A 21157-nucleotide genomic window follows, 5' to 3' on the forward strand; every position below is an offset into this window, starting at 1 on the left:
CGGTCTAAGTCATTGGTTTTAATCCCAGCTCCGGCATTCACCTGCTGTGTGACCTTGAGCAAGTCTCTTTACTTTTCTGCGCATCAGTTCCCTCATCTGTAAAATGGGGATTGAGACTGTGAACCCCAGATGGGACAGGGACTGTGTCCAACCCTATTTGCTTGTATTCACCATAGCACTTGGTACAGTGCCTGGCACACAGATAGCACTTAAGTACTATTATTATTATTATTAGCTGGGGAGACAGTAATTTAAATAAATGCATAAATAAGCCTAAATGGGTGGGGTGAATATCAAGTGCTTAAAAGGTACAGATGCAAGGGCATTGACGATGCAGAAGGGATAGCCCGCTGTTGGGTACAAACCGTCTCTATATGTTGCCAACTTGTACTTCCTAAGCGCTTAGTACAGTGCTCTGCACACAGTAAGCGCTCAATAAATACGATTGAATGAATGAGAGAGTTGCAGAAAAGAGGGCTTAATCTGGGAAGGTTTATTGGGGATGATGTGGCTTTACCTACACTCAGTGAATGCTCAGGAAATACCTTTACTCCTACCACCATCACCTCCATTTCCCTATCTGGTCAATAACCAGCTCATAGCCTTTGGGATTTGAAACCATTTACCTGCAGGGCAGTTGCAGGTGTCTCCAAGATTTCTCCCAGGGTGTCCCCAGACTGGGCTCGGATCACATCGATGATCAGCTTTTTTGTCCTTGGTACAGGAGAAGAAGAGATTTCAGTGTTAGACATTTAGCTAGAAAATCATTCAGCTGCACAGAGTGTTTCATTTGTGGCATTCTCTTAAAACACCCCAAAACAAGACGTCAAGGGTAATCTTCTGTGGAAGCTGACTTTCTACTTGCTGATTTCCTATTTTGAGGCTCCCTTGAGGGTGAGTCAATAATAACAATAATAGAAATAACAATAATAATAATGTATTTACTAAGTGCTTACTATGTGTCAAGCGCCTTATTAAGTGTCGGGGTAGAAGCTCAGTCATATTGGACAGTGTCCCTGTCCCACATGGGGCTCAGAGGCTAAGGTTGGGTGGGAGGGCTGGGGGGAGAACGAAAGAGAACAGGTTTTTAATCCCCATTTTGCAGGTGAGGAAGCGGAGGCACAGTGAATCTAAGTGACTTGTCTGAGGTCACCCAGCAGGCTAGTGAGAGACCTGGGATTAGAACTCAGGTTCTCTAAAGCCTGGGTTCTTTCCACTAGGTCACACTGCTTCCCAGGTAGTCTTTTAATGACAGAAGGTGTCAGAGCTGACAAGGGGGTCCCATTATCGCGGAGGAGGAGAGTTAAGGAGATCTAAGGTTTTGCTGGGATTAGGGGGTGCTAGGTTGGGGTGGGATATCCGGCCTTTGGCACTCGCCCAGTGGTCCATCTTACCTCCTTCCCTTCCCCACAGCACCTGTATATATGTATATATGTTTGTACATATTTATTACTCTATTTATTTTACTTGTACATATCTATTCTATTTATTTTATTCTGTTAATATGTTTGGTTTTGTTCTCTGTCTCCCCCTTCTAGACTGTGAGCCCACTGTTGGGTAGGGACTGTCTCTATATGTTGCCAACTTGTACTTCCCAAGCGCTTAGTACAGTGCTCTGCACACAGTAAGCGCTCAATAAATACGATTGATTGACTGATTGGTCCGGCCACCACATTCATTCGTTCATTCATTCAATCGTATTTACTGAGCGCTTACTGTGTGCAGAGCACTGTACTAAGTGCTTGGAAAGTACAGTTGAGTAACAAATAGACAATCCCTGCCCAACAACAGGCTCACAGTCTAGAGGTGCTTGGGCACAAGGGAAGAAGAGCAGGGCAAGAGCTAGGGTCCGCCTTCACAGAGTTTACAGTCCAAAGTGGAGGCGGAACGGAAGCCCCACCATCTGCCTGCCTGAGGTCTGTAAGGGACCTCGATTTACATCCCATGAAGACTGGGAAATGCTTTTAACAGAAATGTTAAGATTTTAGCCTAAATAAAGCCCCAGCAGCTGGGTAGGAAATCCACCTATTGTCCGGGGTCCGTCTTTAAAAGATGTGGGAAACTCGCCCACTGAAAGCCACTTGCCGTAAAAATACAAACACGAATCAAGGAAATGGAAATTTCCTTCTATCTCAGCCAGTTAGGCACTCACAGCAACCTATAGCTGGGAAATTCGCCCACTGAAAGCCACTTCCCTTAAATATCCCAAATATAAATATCCTAACACAAATCAAGGAAATGGAAGTTTCCTTCTATCTCAACCAGTTAGTAATAATTATAATAATTATGGTATTTGTTAAGCGCTTACTATGCTGTAGCTGTTATGCACATGTCTATTTGGTCACTCTACTGTTTAAACAGTTATTTACCTATCATTCTTTTTCCTCATCTCAATAATTTTACATCTTTCTCTCCCATTAGATTATAAATGCATTGAGGGCAGGCCTTCTGTGGTATTCTCCCAAGCATTTAGTACAATGCTCTGTACTCAGTAGGTGTTCAATAAATGCTATTGATTGCAAACAACTTTGAGCAGTGCTTAAAACACTCCATTACCCACTAGAAATATATGTGATGCCAGAAAAAGTCCAAACAAGTTCCGATGAAAGTTCTTTCCAGACAGCCTGCCACGTGCTCCCACTCCCTCCAACCTGGAATATGTTTTAAGTGTCAATCGAAATCCCCAAAGTAACAAACATTGCCAAACTACTATATTTTGAGAGAGTTTCCTGGCAGTTGTTTTTCAGATTAAAAGGGTATATTTGAGCACTTACTGTGTGCAGAGGATCAATCAGTCAGACTTATTGAGCAGTTACTGTGGGCAGAACATTGTACTAAGCCCTTGGGGAAATATAGTACAACAGAATTTGTTCACATGTTCCTGGCCCACAACAAGCTTACCGTCTAGAGGGTTGTTCTTAGAGCTTGGGAGAGTACACTAGAAGCAAAGAGAGATTCCTGCCCTTAGGGGATTTACAATCCAATGGGAGAAACAGGCAGATATATATTCTATGCAAATAGAAGAAATAGGCATAATAGTAGTCCTCCTACCACCCAGCACTCTCATTTCACTCTTCTAGCATCAACCTACTGTGTGTTCCTCAGTCTTGTCTACCTGACCACTGACCCTTTGACCACATCCTGCCTCTGGCCTTGAACTCCCCCCACACCACCACCACACTTACATCCAACAGACCATCACTCTCCCCACCTTCAAAGCCTTATTAAGATTACATCTCCTCCAAGAGGCCTTGCCCGATTCAAGCCCCATCATTTCCCCTAATCATTTTCCTTTCTGCATCACAAGGGCGACACAGAATTTGTACAGTTGGATCTGTACCCTTTATTCACCCCACCCCCCAGCACTTATGTACATATCTATACAAATCTATGCCCTCTCCCTGACTTTCCCCATCACTGTAGACGGTACTACCATCCTTCCCGTCTCCAAGGCCTGCAACCTTGGTGTCATCCTCGACTCTGCTCTCTCATTCACCCCTCACATCCAATCCATCACCAAAAACTGCGGGTCTCACCTCCGCAACATCGCCAAGATCCGCCCTTTCTTCTCCATCCAAACCGCTACCCTCCTGGCTCAGTCTCTCATCCTATCCCGATTGGATTACTGCATCAGCCTCCTCTCTGATCTCCCATCCTCCTGTCTTTCCCCACTTCAATCTATACTTCAGGCTGCTGCCCGGATCATCTTTGTGCAGAAACGTTCTGGGCATGTTACTCCCCTCCTCAAAAATCTCCAGTGGCTGCCAGTCAACCTATGCGTCAAGCAAAAGCTCCTCACTCTCAGCTTCAAGGCTCTCCATCACCTCGCCCCCTCCTACCTCACCTCCCTTCTCTCTTTCTACAGCCCAGCCCACACCCTCTGCTCCTCTGCCTCTAACCTCCTCACCATGCCTCATTTTTGCCTGTCCCACCTTCAACCCCCCTCCCACGTCCTCTCCCTGGCCTGGAATGCCCTCCCTCCGCCCATCCGCCAAGCTAGCTCTCTTCCTCCCTTCAAAGCCCTACTGAGAGCTCACCTCCTCCAGGAGGCCTTCCCTGACTGAGCCCCCTTTTTCCTTGCCTCCTCCCCATCCCCCCTGCCCTACCTCCTTCCCCTCCCCACAGCACCTGTATATATGTTTGTACAGTTTTATTACTCTATTTTACTTGTACATATTTACTATTCTATTTATTTTGCTAACGATGTGCATCTAGCTTTACTTCTATTTATTCTGATGACGACACCTGTCCACATGTTTTGTTTTGTTGTCTGTCTCCCCCTTCTAGACTGTGAGCCCGTTGTTGGGTAGGGACCATCTCTATGTGTTGCCAACTTGTTCTTCCCAAGCGCTCAGTACAGTGCTGTGCACACAGTAAGCGCTCAATATAACTGAATGAGTGAATGAATCTATAATTTATTTTAATGCCTGTCTCCCCCATCTAGACTGTAAGCTTCTTCTGGACAGGGACTACATCTACCAGTGTTTTATTGTACTCTTCCACACACTTAATACAGTGCTGTGAACACAGTATGTGCTCAAGAAATCTGACTGATCGGTAATTATGGTATTTGTTAAGCGCTCACTATGTATCAACCTTTATTCTAAGTGCTGGGCTAGATACTTGTTAATCAGATTGAACACAGTCCCTGTCCCACATGGGTTTCAGTTTAAATAGGAGGGAGACTGGGTATTTAATCCTCATTTTACAGATGAGGAAACTGAGTGAGGCCCAGAGAAGTTAAGTGACTTGCCCAAGGTCACAGCAAGAAATCAGCAGAGCCGAGATTAGCACCCTGGTCCTCTAACTCCTAGGCCCGTGCTCTTTCCATCAGGCTACATTGTTTCTAGCTATAGGGACACAGTGAGAAGCAGCATGGCTCACTGGAAAGAGCACGGGCTTTGGAGTCAGAGGTCATGGGTTCAAATCCCGGCTCCACCAATTGTCAGCTCTGTGACTTTGGGCAAGTCACTTAACTTCTCTGTGCCTCAGTTACCTCATCTGTAAAATGGGGATTAAGACTGTGAGCCCCCCGTGGGACACCCTGATTACCTTGTAACCTCCCCAGCGCTGAGAACAGTGCTTTGCACATAGTAAGCGCTTAATAAATGCCATTTAAAAAAAATAGGTAGAAGCAAAAGTGTCAGGATGGAAAGAATAAGTGATGGGCTGTACAACTGATATACAAACATAGGTAAGGGCCAAGGATGGGTGTAAGTTTATAAACACTAAGGGAGGCCATTGGGTGGACCAACTATCTCTGCTTTGCAATTGTAGCAAAGTAGTAGTTGGGTTCTTTAGATACTTGCGCATTCTAAAGATCTCATGAGAGTCAGCCCACAGTCATGCAACCAGAGGAAGACCAGTCCACGATGCAACTCCGTGTCAGTGGGCCCCAAGCTATCAGCCTCCACTCAGGAAACAGACCTTGGAGACACTGTCGGCTGTTTCCTCAAATAATTAGCGACAGCCAGAAGTATGGCCCGATGCTGAGCACAAGCTCTGAGGAAGGGCAGAGAAGACAAAAATTGCTTTGTCCCCACCGGGGATGGATAGTGTAAGGACAAAATGAGATCCATAAATGTGAAAGCACTTGGAGAAAATGAAAGGACTCTATTCAGATCATCCCAGGATTTAGGGCACTTGGTGCATTTCTGGTTGGCACTCCTTAAGAAGGACAGAGTAGAAAACCCCAGGACAGCCAAAGCCTCAGGGAGGGCTGCAGAGTCAGTTGTCACACAGACAGACGGAGAGACGGCATGGGACTGAGCAATCAAGAAAGAGGAGGATCGGCTCTTCTCAAGCAGAAGCTTCATGAGGATCCACAGACACAGAGGCAAAAGTGAAAAAGCCTGGTCATGTGTTACAAACAGCAAACGTGACGGCAGACCAACAAAGGATTGCCTCTCTGTGCACACCGTTTGGCTGGGACCGTGGGTCCTGCACTGGCCTTTTCAGCCACATATGTGCCCATGGGTGGATTTCCCCATCACTAGTGTCACTGGCACGCACGCAGGACAATGGACACTATACAGCACTTTCCATAGCAGGGTAGCCCAAAACGGCAGGACTCTTCAGTTTCCAGTGAGGGTGGTTCAGAGCAGGGAATGGTGTCAGTTTACAAACTGTGAAGGGTGTGGACAAGGCAAGCATTGAATTGCTCCTCACCATTCCCACCAGGATGAGGGGGCAGCCATTGAAGCTTGAAAGGGGAAGGTCCAAAATCAATCAATCAATCGTGTTTACTGAGCACTAATATGTGCCGAGCATTGTACTTCACACTTGGGAGAGGACAATATACAGAGGTGGCAGACAAGTTCCCTGCTTACAAAGAACATACTGTCTAGGGGGGAGACAATCGGAAAAGCTTCTAAACACAATGGAGTCGTTACCACCATATGTTGTGGAGGCAAAAAAACATGTGTTAAGAAGGGATTAGTGGAATTCTTGGAAGAGCTGGGTTTTGATGACCAAGCAGACAGGCAGAGAGGGGAGGGACTGAGATATGGGGGAGTCCTTGGGGATGATCGTGCAGGACTCCAGAGATGACCCAGTGCCCCAGAGGAGGGCTTTGGGCAGGGGGTGATGCTCTGGACTAGTAGCAACGTCACTGGTTGCTTTACATTCATTTTCCTCCCCTGCTCTGAATTTTCCACCCTCTGCTCCCAATTGGGTTACCCGGTTGCACCCATCATTGCAGCAGGCACCCACTCGACAACCAGATCTGGGGTACTTGATAATCTGCATGGTTAACCACACCCTTTATTTGGCCGGAAACACAACTTTGAAAAAACTCACAAGGTAGTCTCTGCCACACCAGAAGTACAGAATTCTAGTTCCTTCTGGTCTCCGAGGAGCAATGAGGACTTCCGACCTCGGAGCGCTTGTTCAACTGGAAGCAGAGCTGCCCCAAAACTTCATTTCCTGCCTACCAAAATTGCTTCCACAGTGTTAAGCCTTGCCAGCACCGGGAATCCAATCAAACAGTAGTATCTAGAACACTTACTGTGTGCAAAGCACTGGACTAAACTCTTGGGAGGGTACAGTACAACAGAGTTGGTAGACATGTCCCCTGCCCACAACGAGCTTACCGTCTTGTGGGGATAGAATGCTAGTGATTTTTGTCCTGCACAGAGGCAAATGGAAATCGATCAGTGATGGAGGAGGCTTGATCATTTGACACAAGAAAATCAGAGAATTCAGACCTCACAGAGGGATTTTCTTTCATCCAAATGACCCAATCTGGCCACCAGCACTGATCAAGTCAACTGGATCATGAATCATCATTTACTCACTGATCCTCTCCTCTTACTAAGAGCTGAGAAATTAGAGAACTGATATACAGTCACGGTCCTGCTGAGGAAAAGAGAAAAATGGAAAAACAGAAGTGTGGAGGAGTTGACGGTCAGTAACTTAAGGAGGAGAACCTATGCCAAGGTGCCTGGTACCCTGATCCCCTGCCCCTCTCCCTCTCATTGAGTTTTTGACTTCTTTAGGCTCATCTAACCCAGCCATTTTTCAATACAGGGGCAACAGAGGAGATTTATTTCCTTGGGCTCCAACAGAGAGAGCAGTGGAGAGACCAAAAGGATTTTTGTTTCATCAATGAGCAGTATCTGGACCTTTTAGGGAATGCTTGTCTTTGATGCCAGATCTTAAAAATTACAAAGAGATGAAGTTCATTGTACAGTACCCAGGAGTTATTTAACATCTGGAAAACATCAATTCAATGCAAGATGACCCCTGGCAGAAACTAGCTTTCTTTCAGAGGCATGTCAACGACAAGGTGGAGAGATCATTCTACACATAAGGACAGTGATCCCCGACAGAAGATGGAGAACTTTGAAGCAGGGTGAAACAGAAGGAAAAACAGGCTACAGTCAAGAGCGAGGAGCTGATAAGCTCAGGAAGGGTCATGGTTGCCAGTGTGGAAAGTTTTGAACAAACATTCCAAGCCTCCCCTTTGCCTCTTCCAATGATAATTCATTGTGAATTTAATCATGTCCTCTTCCTATTCAGTTTATTTTTTTTCCCCCACTTTGAAGCTGAAGTCATTTGTTTCAATATTGAATTTTCTCTTAGTCGCTTGAGGGGAGGAGGCGGGAGCAGAAATCTGCCTAATGGCTCCCCTGCTCTGGCTGGTCTGACAGAAAATGAGTTACCAGAGAGGAAAAACCATGTGAGAGGAAGCTGGCACTATTATCATCAGACTAAAACATTCAGTCCTCTAGGATCTGCAGTGTTTCTGTGGGACCCTGGTGCACAAATAAAGAAGTTACAGTCAGCGTGGGTGGGTTTTCAAAAAGTAATCTGACATTCAACCACCACTTAGAATTGCTTCTTCAATTAGAAGCACATGTGTGAGGAAAAACATAGACCTGCAGAGCAAAACTTACTTTATCATGAGGCCTTTCACGTCTGCGTCTTCCCCTTCCCGTAGATCGTACTTGCTGTTCAGGGAAAGTGAGATTTCGGTCTTGGCGAGCTGATTCAGGGTATTCTCCTTGTTTGGGTCACTGGGATCGACAGCTCCTTCCCCTATAGGAAACAATTGAGATTAACTTTGCTCATTCACGGACTTGTGAGCAGTGCTGGGTCTGAAGATACATACTAATTCATATACATAAATCCCCTTTTCCTTCTTTTTCCTGTCCATAATTTATTTCAGTGTCTGTCTCCCCACCTAGATTGCAAGCTTCTTGAGGATAGGATTCTTGTCTACTGACTCTAGTGTACTCTCTCAAGCGCTTAGTACAGTACTCTGCACACAGTAGGAACTCAATAAATACCACTGATCGGAAAAGTGTTCATCAAGATGCAGGAAAAAGACCTCTCCTGTCTAGTTCCTAAGTATTTGCAGGGGCAAACTGTTCCCCAGTATTTGAAAATTGCTTTCAATCTAATTCTTTATCCTGCTTTCTGAATTCTAAGTGATTAGAATTAGATTAAAGTAGAGAGGACAATTCCTGTGAAGTATCAACTTTTCACCAAATATGATTTTGCTTTGATGATGTTCTCATTTTTCCGAGGGAAGGCCAAATAAAAACACGGTGTAAAGTTCATTGCTTCCATTTCCATATAGCTCAAACTGCATAATTAAAAAAGAAAATAATGGTAGGAGGGTTTATTGTATCCCCAAATACAGGATGAGATAGTGGGGTGATGGAGGGGAGGGAGTAAGGGAGTTGGAGGTCACCGGTATGATGGTGAACAACCTGCTCCCATGCCGAGTAGAGCAAAGCCAGGAAGATCACCTTACCAAGGAACGTTTCCACGTCCGGGACACTCCCCAGTCCCTCCAGCAATTCATTCAACAGGTCACTGTTTTCTGGAGAAATTGCATCCTGATGTTCCAAGAGCAGCTGTGAACAACACAAAATAATAATAATAATAATAATGATAGCATTTATTAAGCACTTACTATGTGCAAAGCACTGTTCTAAGTGCTGGGGAGGTTACAAGGTGATCAGGTTGTCCCACGGCGGGCTCACAGTCTTAATCCCCATTTTACAGATGAGGTAACTGAGGCCCAGAGAAGTTAAGTGACTTGCCCAAAGTCACACAGCTGGCTATTGGCAGAGCCGGGATTTGAACCCACGATCTCTGACTCCAAAGCCCGGGCTTTTGCCACTGAGCCACGCTGCCCCTGCACCGATGTTACATACGGACCAAGCGTAGAAAGCTTCCAGGATGGAAGAATCTTTTCTGAGTTTGAGGGTTCCCAATCGCCCCTACACAGGCGAATCAGAATGATTCGGGGAGGGCAGGGAGGGGAAGAGGGGAGAGGTAGCCGCTTTTCAGCCTAAGACTCACACTGCCACAGCCCTCCTCCTAATTTGTATTTTTAATAAGGGCCATGATACTGTGCTAAGCACTAGGGTAGACACAAGACAGTCAGACCACAGTCCCTGAAGCACACAGAGTAAACCCCTAAGGGTGTGAAGATGGGTTGGGGGCGGGGAGGGGGGCAGAGCAAGGGATTTATCCCCATTTTACAGATGAGGAAACTGGCAAGAGAAGTTAAGTGACTTGCCCAAAGTCACACAGCAGGGCAGAGCCAGCTGAATTGGGGCTAGAACCTGGGTGCCCTGACTGCCAAGCCTGTGTTCTTTCACTCCTGGGTCACGCTGCTTCCACGCTGATGAGAGCCCTAGCAGCATTGACTGACCACTTACTGGGAGCTGAATGTCGGTTTCGGTGCTTGGGGACATAAAACAGAAGTATGAGACATCATCCTGGCCCTGGAGGTGCTTTCAATCAAATAAAATCCCCATCTCCACACCCCCCAACACTGTATCCCCACCTAGTTGAATAGCACTCACGAAAAAAAAAACAACTAAAAATAGAGGAATTAATTGGTAGACCTTCCACTCTTCAAGACATTTCCCATTATCTCCCAGAGGGGCCCCATAGGGTAGTGACTATTACACAGGAAAGGAGAGTGGAAGGTTCAGAGACATCAGGGCGCCCCTGCAGTTCTCAGTAGATGGGATCTGGCAAAATCCCCTTACAACCCAGTAGTTCTGGTCCCACAGATCCCCATGTTACCCCAAACTGCGATGCATCAGCAATTGTTTCAATGAAAACTAAGGGGTTGGGAAGGGTGGCTCAAAAACAATTGAGAAGCATATGGCTTTGGTCACCTTGGGTGACGGCCACGTCCATAATATAGACACACACTATAACAGAAACGATTGCACGGGACTGTATTCTAACATTGCTACCCTGTCCTTTTGGATCCAGTTGCAATGGGTATGGGCACACAGTAAGTACTCAGCAAATACCATTGATTTGTTGATTGATGGTGGATCTGTGCATTGTTTTTTCCAATCAATAGTATTGATTGAGCACCTACTGTACTAAGCACTATGGAGAGCACAGCTGACTTATTAAATGTGATTCCAGCCCTCAAAAACCTTTCAGTCTAGTGGAGGAGACAGGCAAAATGGAGGAAATAACAGAGTATAAAAATAACTACCTAATGGCCACTGTTGGGGGGGATGGGAGAGGGGAGAGTGTCATGAGTATGACAGAACTGCCAAAGTGGCGGTTGGAGGTATACGGTAGGTGGACTAAAAATCAAATTGGGGAAGAACTTGGAGGTGATGTGATTTCATAAGGTCTTGGAAATGAGGAGAGCAAAGATCTGTTAGCAATGAACTGGGGGGAATCCAGGTAGTGGGGAGGCTATGAGAAGAGGTCGACAGTTGGAGAGACGAGAATGAGGCACAGTGAATAGGTTAGCTTGAGGGGAGCAAAAAATGTGAGCTGGTGAGTAGTGGGAGAAGAAAGTGGATAAGTAGGAGGTAGAGAACACAGGTAGAGAGCCTTAACGTCAGGAATTTCTGCTTAATGCAGAGAAATAAGCAACAATTAGGTTTTTGATGACGGGAGGCATGTGTGCAGAACAACATATTAGAAAAACTATTTGGGCAAAATACTTAAGTATGGATCGAAGGAATAATAATAATGATGATGATGTTGGTATTGGTATTTGTTAAGCACTTACTACGTGTCAAGAACTGTTCCAAGTGCTGGGGTAACTACAAGATATTCAGGTTGTCCCACGTGGGAATCTCAGTCTTAATCCCCATTTTATAGGTGAGGTAACTGAGGCACAGAGAAGTTAAGTGACTTGCCCAAAGTCACACAGCTGATAAATGGCAGAGGCTGGATTAGAATCCACAACTCCCAAGCTTGTGCTCTTTCCACTAGGCCACACTGCTTCTCAGTTCGAGAGAAGCAGGAAAGGGGTGATACTTGAGGCTGGGAGATAGGTGAGGAGCTTGATGCAGTAGTCAAGCCCAAATGTGACAAGTGACTGGAACAGCATGGGAGCTGTTCGATGGAGAGGAAGGGACAGACTCTGGAAACATGGAGGAAGAGTGATAGGATTTGGTTGCAGACTGAATCTGGGGGTTGAAAGAGAGGGAGAAGTCAAGATTAATGTTGCCAAGGTATGGGCTTGAGAGAGGGGAAGGGTGGTAAGTGTCGTCAACTGGGAAAGTTGGGTGGAGGAAATGATCTGGGAGGGAAAGTGAGTGTAGTTTTGGACATACTGAGCTTAAAGCGGCAGCAGGACGCCCAGGTTGAGCTGTCCTGGAGGCAGGAGGAGATGTGAGTTTGCACTGGAGAAAGGTCGGGGTTAATGATGTAGATTTGGGAATCATCTGAATAAAAGCAGTAATTGAAACTGGGATGAGCTCAGCAAGCATATGAGTGTAAGTTGAGAACAAGAGTGGACCCAGAACGGAGCCTTAAGGGACACCCACAGCTAGGGAGTGGGAGGCAGAAGGAGAACCAAGAGAAGACCGCATCAAAGAAACAAGGTTAGGTGTGGTTTCCAGGAGCAGAGGGTAGTGCACGGTGTTGGAGGCAGCTGAGATATCTAGAAGCATAAGCAGAGACTAGAGTCCATTAGAATGGATGAGAAATGTCAGTGGTGACCTCGAAGAGAGCAGGCTCAGTGGAGGAAGGGGGGCAGGGGACCTCCGGACCTGTAGACAGTCAAGGAGGGAGCTGGAGGAGAGGAAGGGGCGGCAGTATGTGTACACAGCCCATTTGAGGAATTTGGACAGGAACAGGAGGGGGCAGGTGAGGTCAGAGGAGGCTAGGAAAGATGTGGATGTGTTTGAAGGCAGAGGGAAAGAGAAAAAATCAGAGGGAAAAAGAGTAGTTATTTTTGGAAGATGAAAAGAGAGGGGGCTGGGAGATTTCTGGCTGAGGGAACAGACGTTGGGGGGGGTGAAGGAGAGACCCTGGGGATCTCCCACACTTCCTTGAGCAGGAAAAGATTCTGAGGGCTCAAGGAAGAGATGTTCCATGGATAGTGTAGTGCTGGAGAAGGATGGTCCTTTGAGCAGCTGCTTGGATATTGCTGCAAATCATCAACATTGGCAACGTTGTTCATCGTCTCAGCCAGAAACTACGGTTGAGGGGAATTTCTTGTTGTTTCCTGGTGGGCCAGGCAGAGTCAGAGGAAGGGAGGGGAGTCTGGTGCTGTGGGGTGACTGACACCGTGACCACAGTGAGATCAGATGCTGAGAAAAGCAAATGCCCAAGGAGGACGACTGCTGCGGTCCTCGACTCTGATAAAGTGGTGTGGTGGAGGTGGATGGGAGGAGATATATAGAGCTAGCTCGTCAGCTGCAACAGAGCACACAGGCACCATCTTCAAACACACAGCTCAGGTACCACCCCCACTTCCTTCCTTTCTCTCACACTCTGACCTGGGAATTCCAGTTTCGACCAGTCTAGTACCTTTACCACTCATGAGCTCACAACTGCTGCAGTTTTTGCGGGGAGGCAGTATGACACAGTGGAAAGATTATAGGGCTGGGAGCCAGTAGACCCAGGTTCTAGCCCCAGCTCTGCCCCTGGCCAGCTCTATAGGCAAGTCTCAATTCCCTGGACCTTAGTTTCTTTATACAATGGGGTCAAGCTTCTTGCTCTCTCTGCTTCTTTGATTGTGTGAGCGCCCGGGGAGGGAAAGGGATGGTGTCTGATCAGGGTACCCACAGCCTCTAGAAAACTGATGGCCAGTGAGTGGTCCCAGCAGCAGGGTTCCCTTGACACCTAATCGTCATCATTATCATCATCACCACCGTATTCACAACAAAGTTCTCATCACTAAAACCCACCCTTTCCTCTCCATTCAAACTGCTGCCACACTGATCCAAGCACTTAACATATCCTGATTTAACTACTACATCTACCTCCTTACTGACCTCCCTGCCTCCGATCCCTCCCCACCCCAGTCTATTCTAGGCTGTGAGCCTCTGGGAAAGGGATTGTCTCTATTTGTTGCCGAATTGTACTTTCCAAGCACTTAGGCCAGTGCTCTGCACACGGTAAGCGCTCAAAAATACGACAATGAATTGAATGAATGAATATCATGGATCATTTTTCTACAGAACTGTTCTGTTCATGTTTTTCTTCACCTCAAGAACCTCCAGTAGTTGCCCATCCACCTCCACATCAAACAGGAACTCCTTACCATCAGCTTTGAAGCACTCAATCAGCTCACCCCTATCTTACCTTACTGATTTCATTCTGCAACCCAGTCTGCATACTTCACTTTCCCAAGCACTTAGTTCAGTGCTTTGCACACAGGAAGTGCTCAATACCATTGATTAAGTACTTCCTATGTGCCAAGCACTGTGCTAAGTAGCCATTTAGGAGTTGGATGGCCGAGTAAAGGGAAATGTCAAACAGATGCGCGTGGGCCTGGTGAATCACCAGAGGAGGGTCCTGTCTGCATTCTTCCGCCTCCTCACGTAAGACAGATGGTCTCCAGGCGCGCTCTCCCTGAAAACCCTGCTTCCTAACCCATCTCGTGGCAGGGGTCTCTGGCACAATCCACAGAGGAATTCACATCAGACACAGAGTGAGCGGTACAGGGTCGCTTGCTGTGGGCATGTCACGCAAATGGAGAAATGTGAAATAGCAAAGGGGGAACAGCATCCCAAAGATGGACACGTCCACCACCCCTTGAGGCACTCCCCACCTCCTTCCCCTGGCCCAGCATGATGCTTCTGGAAGAACTGGTCCCCAGGGCAGAGCCCCTGGCTTTGGGTCCCATCCTGCTTCCTTGGCCAGGGAGGGGTGGTGTGAGCAGACCTCTCCTCCTGCCTGCTGCCCCCTCCACAGTGACCGAACCATGAACGGACATTGCATCAGCAAAGGAGACTCGGGGAGGGACTGCTATGCTTCCATGAGCTCCTCAGTGGCTGTGCATCACCTTGGCGGCTGAGGTGTGTGGGGAGGGCAGTCACCTGCCGTGGGCTGGGTCCTGGGTCCCTAAATACCTCGGACTCCATGGCAGGCAGCTAAATGCACCAGCAAGGATGGGCATGAAAGAGAGAAATCACATATCTCAGGGAGTGGGGAAAGCAGAAAAGATGGATACTGCCACTGCCATGACCCTCATGCTAGTCTGTAGGGGAATTGGGGAGGGGTTCCCCCACTATCCGCTGAGATTTCAAGCTCTGTCCCAGCACCAAACTCCTCAAGGAAGCGCTCCCAACGCTTCTTAGATGAAGCTTTAAGAGCCATTTCCGAAAACAGATGACAGAGTCCCCACCCCAAGACTCCAAATCCGATGGCCCGACCTCCTTCTCCGCACTCACCGAGTGGGTGTTGATGATCTCTTCTATGGAGATGTAGATAACCGGCTTGCTGAGGGTCACTATATCGGTGTATTCATCAATGTTGAATTTCTCTTCCGGCTCAAGGACGTCACAGGCTGTCTGGAAAAAGTTCCTAGAGAACGGAGAGAGAGAGAGAGAGAGAAAGTGGAAAAAAGGCAAGTGAAATAGTTTCCCAAGTCAGGGTGCAGACCCTGCCCAGCATCCATCCCTTGGTGACTGTGGGAAAATTGGGGGCTTCAAGCCCTGCTGCCACTCCTGCTGCAGCCAGCACCCACTCCAGCCGGGATTCCAGTAGAAAGATACCTGGGATCCTTGGGGAGCCAAATTCTCTTTAAGCGGCTGCCTCGTTAGTGCTAGAAACACATCTTGCCAATGGTCAGCAGAGCCTCTCTGCCAGTGATGAGGGCCATCACTGGAGCAACGGACTGCAGCCAGGACACACAAGGTCACATTTGCTTAGCAACTCTTAGACTGGGGCAGCATCTGGCTATGATTAATTCCCGCCCTGCCTCGGGTTTTTCCTGGGGCAGAGCGGGAGGGGGACTCTCCCAGGAAATGTGGTTTGGAGCCTGGTGGCAGCCTTGTAAAACAAGGCCACACGGCAGAGAGGAGAGCTCTCCTCCAGCCTGGCAGTGAACCCATGGCAGGCGAACCGACAGCACAGAGCGGATAGTGATCCAGACTGCCCACGTCCATTCTGAGGCCCACCAACGGTATGGGAAAGAGGCTGAAGTTGGGGAAGGGGACAAGCACAAATGGCATTCATCTCCTGGTGGCTTTTCAGGAAATATTTGGGGTTACCAACCCTCTAAGGAAGAGTTCTCTAAGAGATGTTAAAAAAACCTTCTAATCATGGCTCATCAGGGCCCCTCTAGGCACATCACCATGCTTGAGGGTCCCTGGAAGAAAACAAATCATGTTGGAAGGACCAGAGGTTTCAGTTTCGGGCTGTGGGGGGGCGGGAGGGGGGCAGAATAAAGGAAAAGCGGCTACCCTCAGACTGCTCCCACTAGACCACAGGACCAGGCTCCAGGGACATAATTCCTACTACCTTCCCCATTACAGGAGGAGCTCTTTGTAGGCAGGTAACATGTCACTTCTTTGTTCTGCTCTTCCTGAGTGCTTTGTACAGTGGATTGTGCCCAGTGGGTATTCAGTAAATGTGATTACTCCACTACAAGTGATTCCTGCCCCATTCCCAGCTCCTAACAGTGACTTTCCCTAACCCCAGAGAAGACACACCACAGTGGCTCTGAGCAAAGCCTCAGTCTGGTCCCAGTTTTGGAGGTAATAATAATAATGATGGCATTTATTAAGCGCTTACTATCCAAGCACTGTTCTAAGCACTGGGGAGGTTACAAGGTGATCAGGTTGTCCCATGGGGGGGCTCAGTCTTCATCCCCATTTTACAGATGAGGGAACTGAGGCCCAGAGAAGTTAAGTGACTTGCCCAAAGTCACACAGCTGACAAATGGCGGAGCCGGAATTTGAACCCATGACCTCTGACTCCAAAGCCCGGGCTCTTTCCACTGAGCCACGCCAGGTAGTCTGGCGGGAGATGGGGGAGGAGAAATAAAAATCAGGAGACTATTTCCCTCCCCATCTCCAATTTTTGGGAAGCAATTAACATGTGATTAATAAACTGGCTTCCTTGAAATTGAAACCCAGGTGGCCAACACCATCAGAATCCTTTTCCAAGAGCATCTGAGAAGTGGTCGGGGTGTCGCCCGGGAGGAAATCCAGAGCTGGGGGCTTCACCTTCTACAGCCCGACCCGTAGCATCCTGGGGGAAGCACGACAGGACTGCCCGTCAATGCCTATAACTGGGTTTTCCCCATCTTTCAACAGAAAGACAGTAAAGTTTCCTCCAATTGTTCCCTCCTGAAGAGACAATGTTTTTTTTGTTTTTTTTTTCCTGGCGTTTTCTTTCCCAAGCCCATTTACCAGACAGGTTCATTCACTTAACGGGTCAAAAGTCAGCTGCTGGGGATACCCGTGTGAGCCAACCTCACTTGTGGTTTTTCTGGGATTGTTAGTGTAGGAGTAATGCTAGCACTTTCCTGCACAGACAAGTCATGTAAATGTTATAAAGTCCTCAAATGGGGGTCCTGTGGGTTGGAGTGTCAGGGAGAGGGACAAACTGCAGAAGGGATGATGATGATGACAAGGACAATGGTATTTGATAAGCTCTTGCAATGCACCAAGCACTATACTAACTGTTTGGGTGGACACAAGATAATCAGGTCCGACACAGTCCCTGTCCCACATGGAGCTCTCTGTCTAAAGGGGAGGGTTGAACTCCCTAATGAGGTACAGAGAAGTTAAGTTACTTCCTCTAGGTCACACAGCAGGCAAGTGGCAGAGTTTGGATTAGAACCCAGGTCCTCTGACTCCCAAACCTGGGCTCTTTTCCCTAAGCCACACTGCTTCTAGAGTGTGGGGACGGGGAGCAAGACGACTCAGACTCCCATCGCCACACTTCCGTGGCTTGGTTTGCCACTGGCTATGCTAGGACGTGGCCTAGCGACCGACCTGTCATTGTGAGTGTGGGGGTAGCAAAAGGGGCCAGGAATTTTAGGGCAGGAGGCGACAGGGAGGAGTCAGGCTTCAAAGATTTAATGGCCCAGAGAGCCACCATTGTTGTTTTTTGCAGCCCAGCCTGAAAACACTTAGGTCTCATCAGAAGCCGGGGATGAGCAAGCCCGGAACCCAGTTCAAAAGGCTGCGGGGCGACAGCCCCTCCGGCCTTAATGAGTGGGTGCTGGTGTGAGGAGGGAGAATTAAGCCTCAGGCTCTGGAAGAAGACCACCAAATCCTGCCTGAGGCCCCAAACAAGGCACACAGAGCATCCACCCGTACGGGCACCAGGGGTAAGTGTGTCAGCACCACAGTGTGACCATCACTCAGAGGACTCAGAGAAGCAGCGTGGCTCAGTGGAAAGGGCACAGGCTTTGGAGTCAGAGGTCATGGGTTCAAATCCCAGCTCTGCCAAATTGTCAGCTGTGTGACTTTGGGCAAGTCACTTAACTTCTCTGGGCCTCAGTTACCTCATCTGTAATATGAGGATTAAGACTATGAGCCCCCCGTGGGACAACCTGATCACCTTGTACCCTCCCCATAACTTAGAACAGTGCTTTGCGCATAGGAAGTGCTTAATAAATGCCATCATCATTATTATAATCCTAAAAACTCACAGGCGTGTCCTGCCCCTACTCAGCCCGCTATTGTCAACACTCGCCCTGTCTGAGCACCGTGGGGTCTCCCACCTGAACTTCTCGTAGGTCTCCGATAAGTAGGCGTTCATTGAGGAGAGATGTGCATTTTCTCCTTCGAACAACTTGTTGGAGGCAGCATGCTGCAGGACTTTGGCCACCGAGCCCAAATTCCTCCTTTGGTCAGAGTGGATCTGACCACCCGCCGTCATGTCTATGATGTCAAAGCCATCAGGGGCCACAATGGCCGGGTTCATGTACCGGTAGTATAAGAGGTTCCCGACGATCTGCGATGGTGGAAGGAGGGAATGGGAAGAACAGGCTGATGTTTATTCAGGGGACAACCCAGGATGCCTTTCTCTTCATTTTCCAAGATGGCAGAATCCCCAGCAAATGTCACCTGGTCCTTGCATGCTACTATGTCCCAATATAGGCTATACTTCCAGCTTTACAACGGCTCAAAGGCAATCTCAGATTAATTCCCAGGATGTTACCACAAATATAAAAAGCATCTTTTTTTTTAAAAAAAAAAGGGGTCAATAAATTCACACTAGTCCTGAAGTTTGGGTGGGAAGGTCCTGCCTTGATGAGTTGAAGGTGGTTTGGCCTCCAGCCCAAGTCAAATACTTGCAGGGGAGTAAATTGGTGCTTTTACCACTTTACCTTCCAATTTCCTCTCCTAACAGATTCAGCCCAGTTAAGCTGCTTTTGTTTAAACAAATTCTCCCATTTAACCTCAGCATTCAAATTCCCAGAGATTAAACATCTCAAAAAAGAAAAATCAATAAAGGGAAAAATTGAGGCAATTCACAGAAAGATGCATTTAGAATGTTTTTTTAAATGAAACTACTATTACTTTTGATTTTGTCTTTGCCCCCGCCCCTTCAAAAGCCAGGGCTATATTGAGGTGATCCTTTAAAAACCCTCCCCAAACCTACCTTTAATAGCTCATCTTCTGTGGCATCAGGGAATTTCTCGTGGATTGTATTCTTCAGAACTTTGGCTATATACCTCATCCCATAACTACAAAGAAAATATTATAATGGAAAATATGATCATGGATAAAGACTAGGTTATGACCCAGACAATAACCATTCCATCAAATAGCAATAAATCAGCTTCCTAAAATTTAAACTGAAACCCCAAATGAGGTGGCAATGAAACAAGGGACTCGTAGTGACCCAAATTTCTACTGGCCTGAGGCACCGAAAAATTGTTCCCTGTAGTGGGGCACAGCAGAGCTCAAAAGGAGGAAGACGACAGGCCTTGATGTAGAATACCAGATGGGTCAGGTACAAATCAGCTCTCACTCTGGGGATTGCAGAAATCCCCGTACGAAAGCAACGTCAAATGAAAGCGATCGGGTGAATGATTTGGCACTTACGGCATCATGTTGAGAGAGGAAAAAATGGAGACCAAGACCTTGTCGGTCACTACTCGCAGACTCTGGATGGAGGACTCCAGTTTATTCCGCACTTCTGCATGTGTTAAAGCTTGTTCGGTTGTTACGTCGTATGGCAGCTTGCTGCAGACAGAAAAGAGAGAGAGAGGTTTCAAAATAGACTGCAATCTTAATGGCTTGCTCAAAATGAAATCAAGTACTCAGCTTGCAGAAATGGACCAACTAGGCTAAAACCTGCCTATGAAAGGCATCACGTCCCTAAGATGATGGCAATTCACAACTCTTGGAAATTATGAAACAATTATGGCATGTGAGTGCTTACTACGTGCTAAATACTGCGCTTGATAGTTTGAGGAAATCTGATCTGATGGCTCTTGTACGGCATGGTGCTCATGATCTAAGAAATGGGAAGAGCAGGTGTCATTTGAGGCATAGAGCAGTTGAGCGATTTGCCCCAGGTCAGTGGCAGGGCTGGGATTTACTTCCAACCTACATTCCTGACTTCCACACCATGCTCTAACCACTAAGGCTATGTTGCCTTTCATTTTAAGGTTTAAAGCACTAAATGAGTGAGAAAACTTTCCCTTTGCAGTAATAAGAAATTTTATTAAGCTGTGAAAAATGAAATCAGCTATTTTGAAACAGTGAGCTAATCAGTCAACAGGTAATTATTGAGCACCGGCAGGATTCACAGCTTGTACTAGAGTCTTAGGGAACATGACAAAACATGAAATAGCCCCTGTCCTAAGAATGGGTTTCTAGAGGGTAAGGAACCACATTCCATTGGATTGTTTCAGAAATGGAACAGAGATGCAGACAAAAAAGTGTTCACTAAAGACTGAATATAAGTAGGGCATCAGCCCACCCCCTGTTTGAGGTGCCTGCCAATGACTGGACACCTATTGGAATAACACCAGGGTGTAGCATGGCCTAGTGGATAGAGCAGTAGGTCACGGGTTCTAATCCCGGCTCTGCCACTTGTCTGTTGGGTGACCTTGGGCAAGTCACTTCACTTCTCTGTGCCTCAGTTACCTCACCTATAAAATGGGATTCAGATTGTGCGCCCAATGTGGGACAACCTGATTTGCTTGTATTCCCTCCAGCACTTAGTACAGTGGCTGGCACATAGTTAGCACTTAAATACCATCATTATTATTATTATTAGTAGTAGTAGTAGTAGTAGTATGTGTTTTCATGGAGTGAAGAGTTTGCTATGGATCAACAGGGCTGCACAAGATAGAATTTTTCAACAAGTCTGAAGCAAAGGCACAATTCAATGGGGACAACAGGGAACAGTCACATGGCTAATTGTGGTGCTTTCTGGTCTGTAGCTCCCAAAGCCTGTCTCCCCCCGAAATCCCTGCCCACCTCTGAGCCCCATCCTCCCAATGATG

The 21157-nt window shown here is 47.3% G+C and overlaps 1 protein-coding gene across 2 annotated transcripts in view; it reads right to left on the reverse strand.

Moving 5' to 3' along the window:
- The window catches only part of IQGAP2 (IQ motif containing GTPase activating protein 2), a 241472-nt gene that overhangs the window by 14407 nt on the left and 205908 nt on the right, over positions 1–21157 (reverse strand). For both annotated transcript variants that reach the window (XM_038765978.1, XM_038765979.1), the window contains 7 exons: positions 19746–19886; positions 19300–19384; positions 18416–18648; positions 15129–15261; positions 9260–9362; positions 8397–8538; positions 627–714 (listed from right to left, as the gene is read on the reverse strand). In XM_038765978.1, the coding sequence (XP_038621906.1) occupies positions 627–714; positions 8397–8538; positions 9260–9362; positions 15129–15261; positions 18416–18648; positions 19300–19384; positions 19746–19886 (925 nt within the window). The remainder of the gene's footprint in view (positions 1–626; positions 715–8396; positions 8539–9259; positions 9363–15128; positions 15262–18415; positions 18649–19299; positions 19385–19745; positions 19887–21157) is intronic.

Source organism: Tachyglossus aculeatus, chromosome 23 (assembly GCF_015852505.1).
Source record: "Tachyglossus aculeatus isolate mTacAcu1 chromosome 23, mTacAcu1.pri, whole genome shotgun sequence".
Classification (NCBI taxonomy): Eukaryota; Metazoa; Chordata; class Mammalia; order Monotremata; family Tachyglossidae; genus Tachyglossus; species Tachyglossus aculeatus.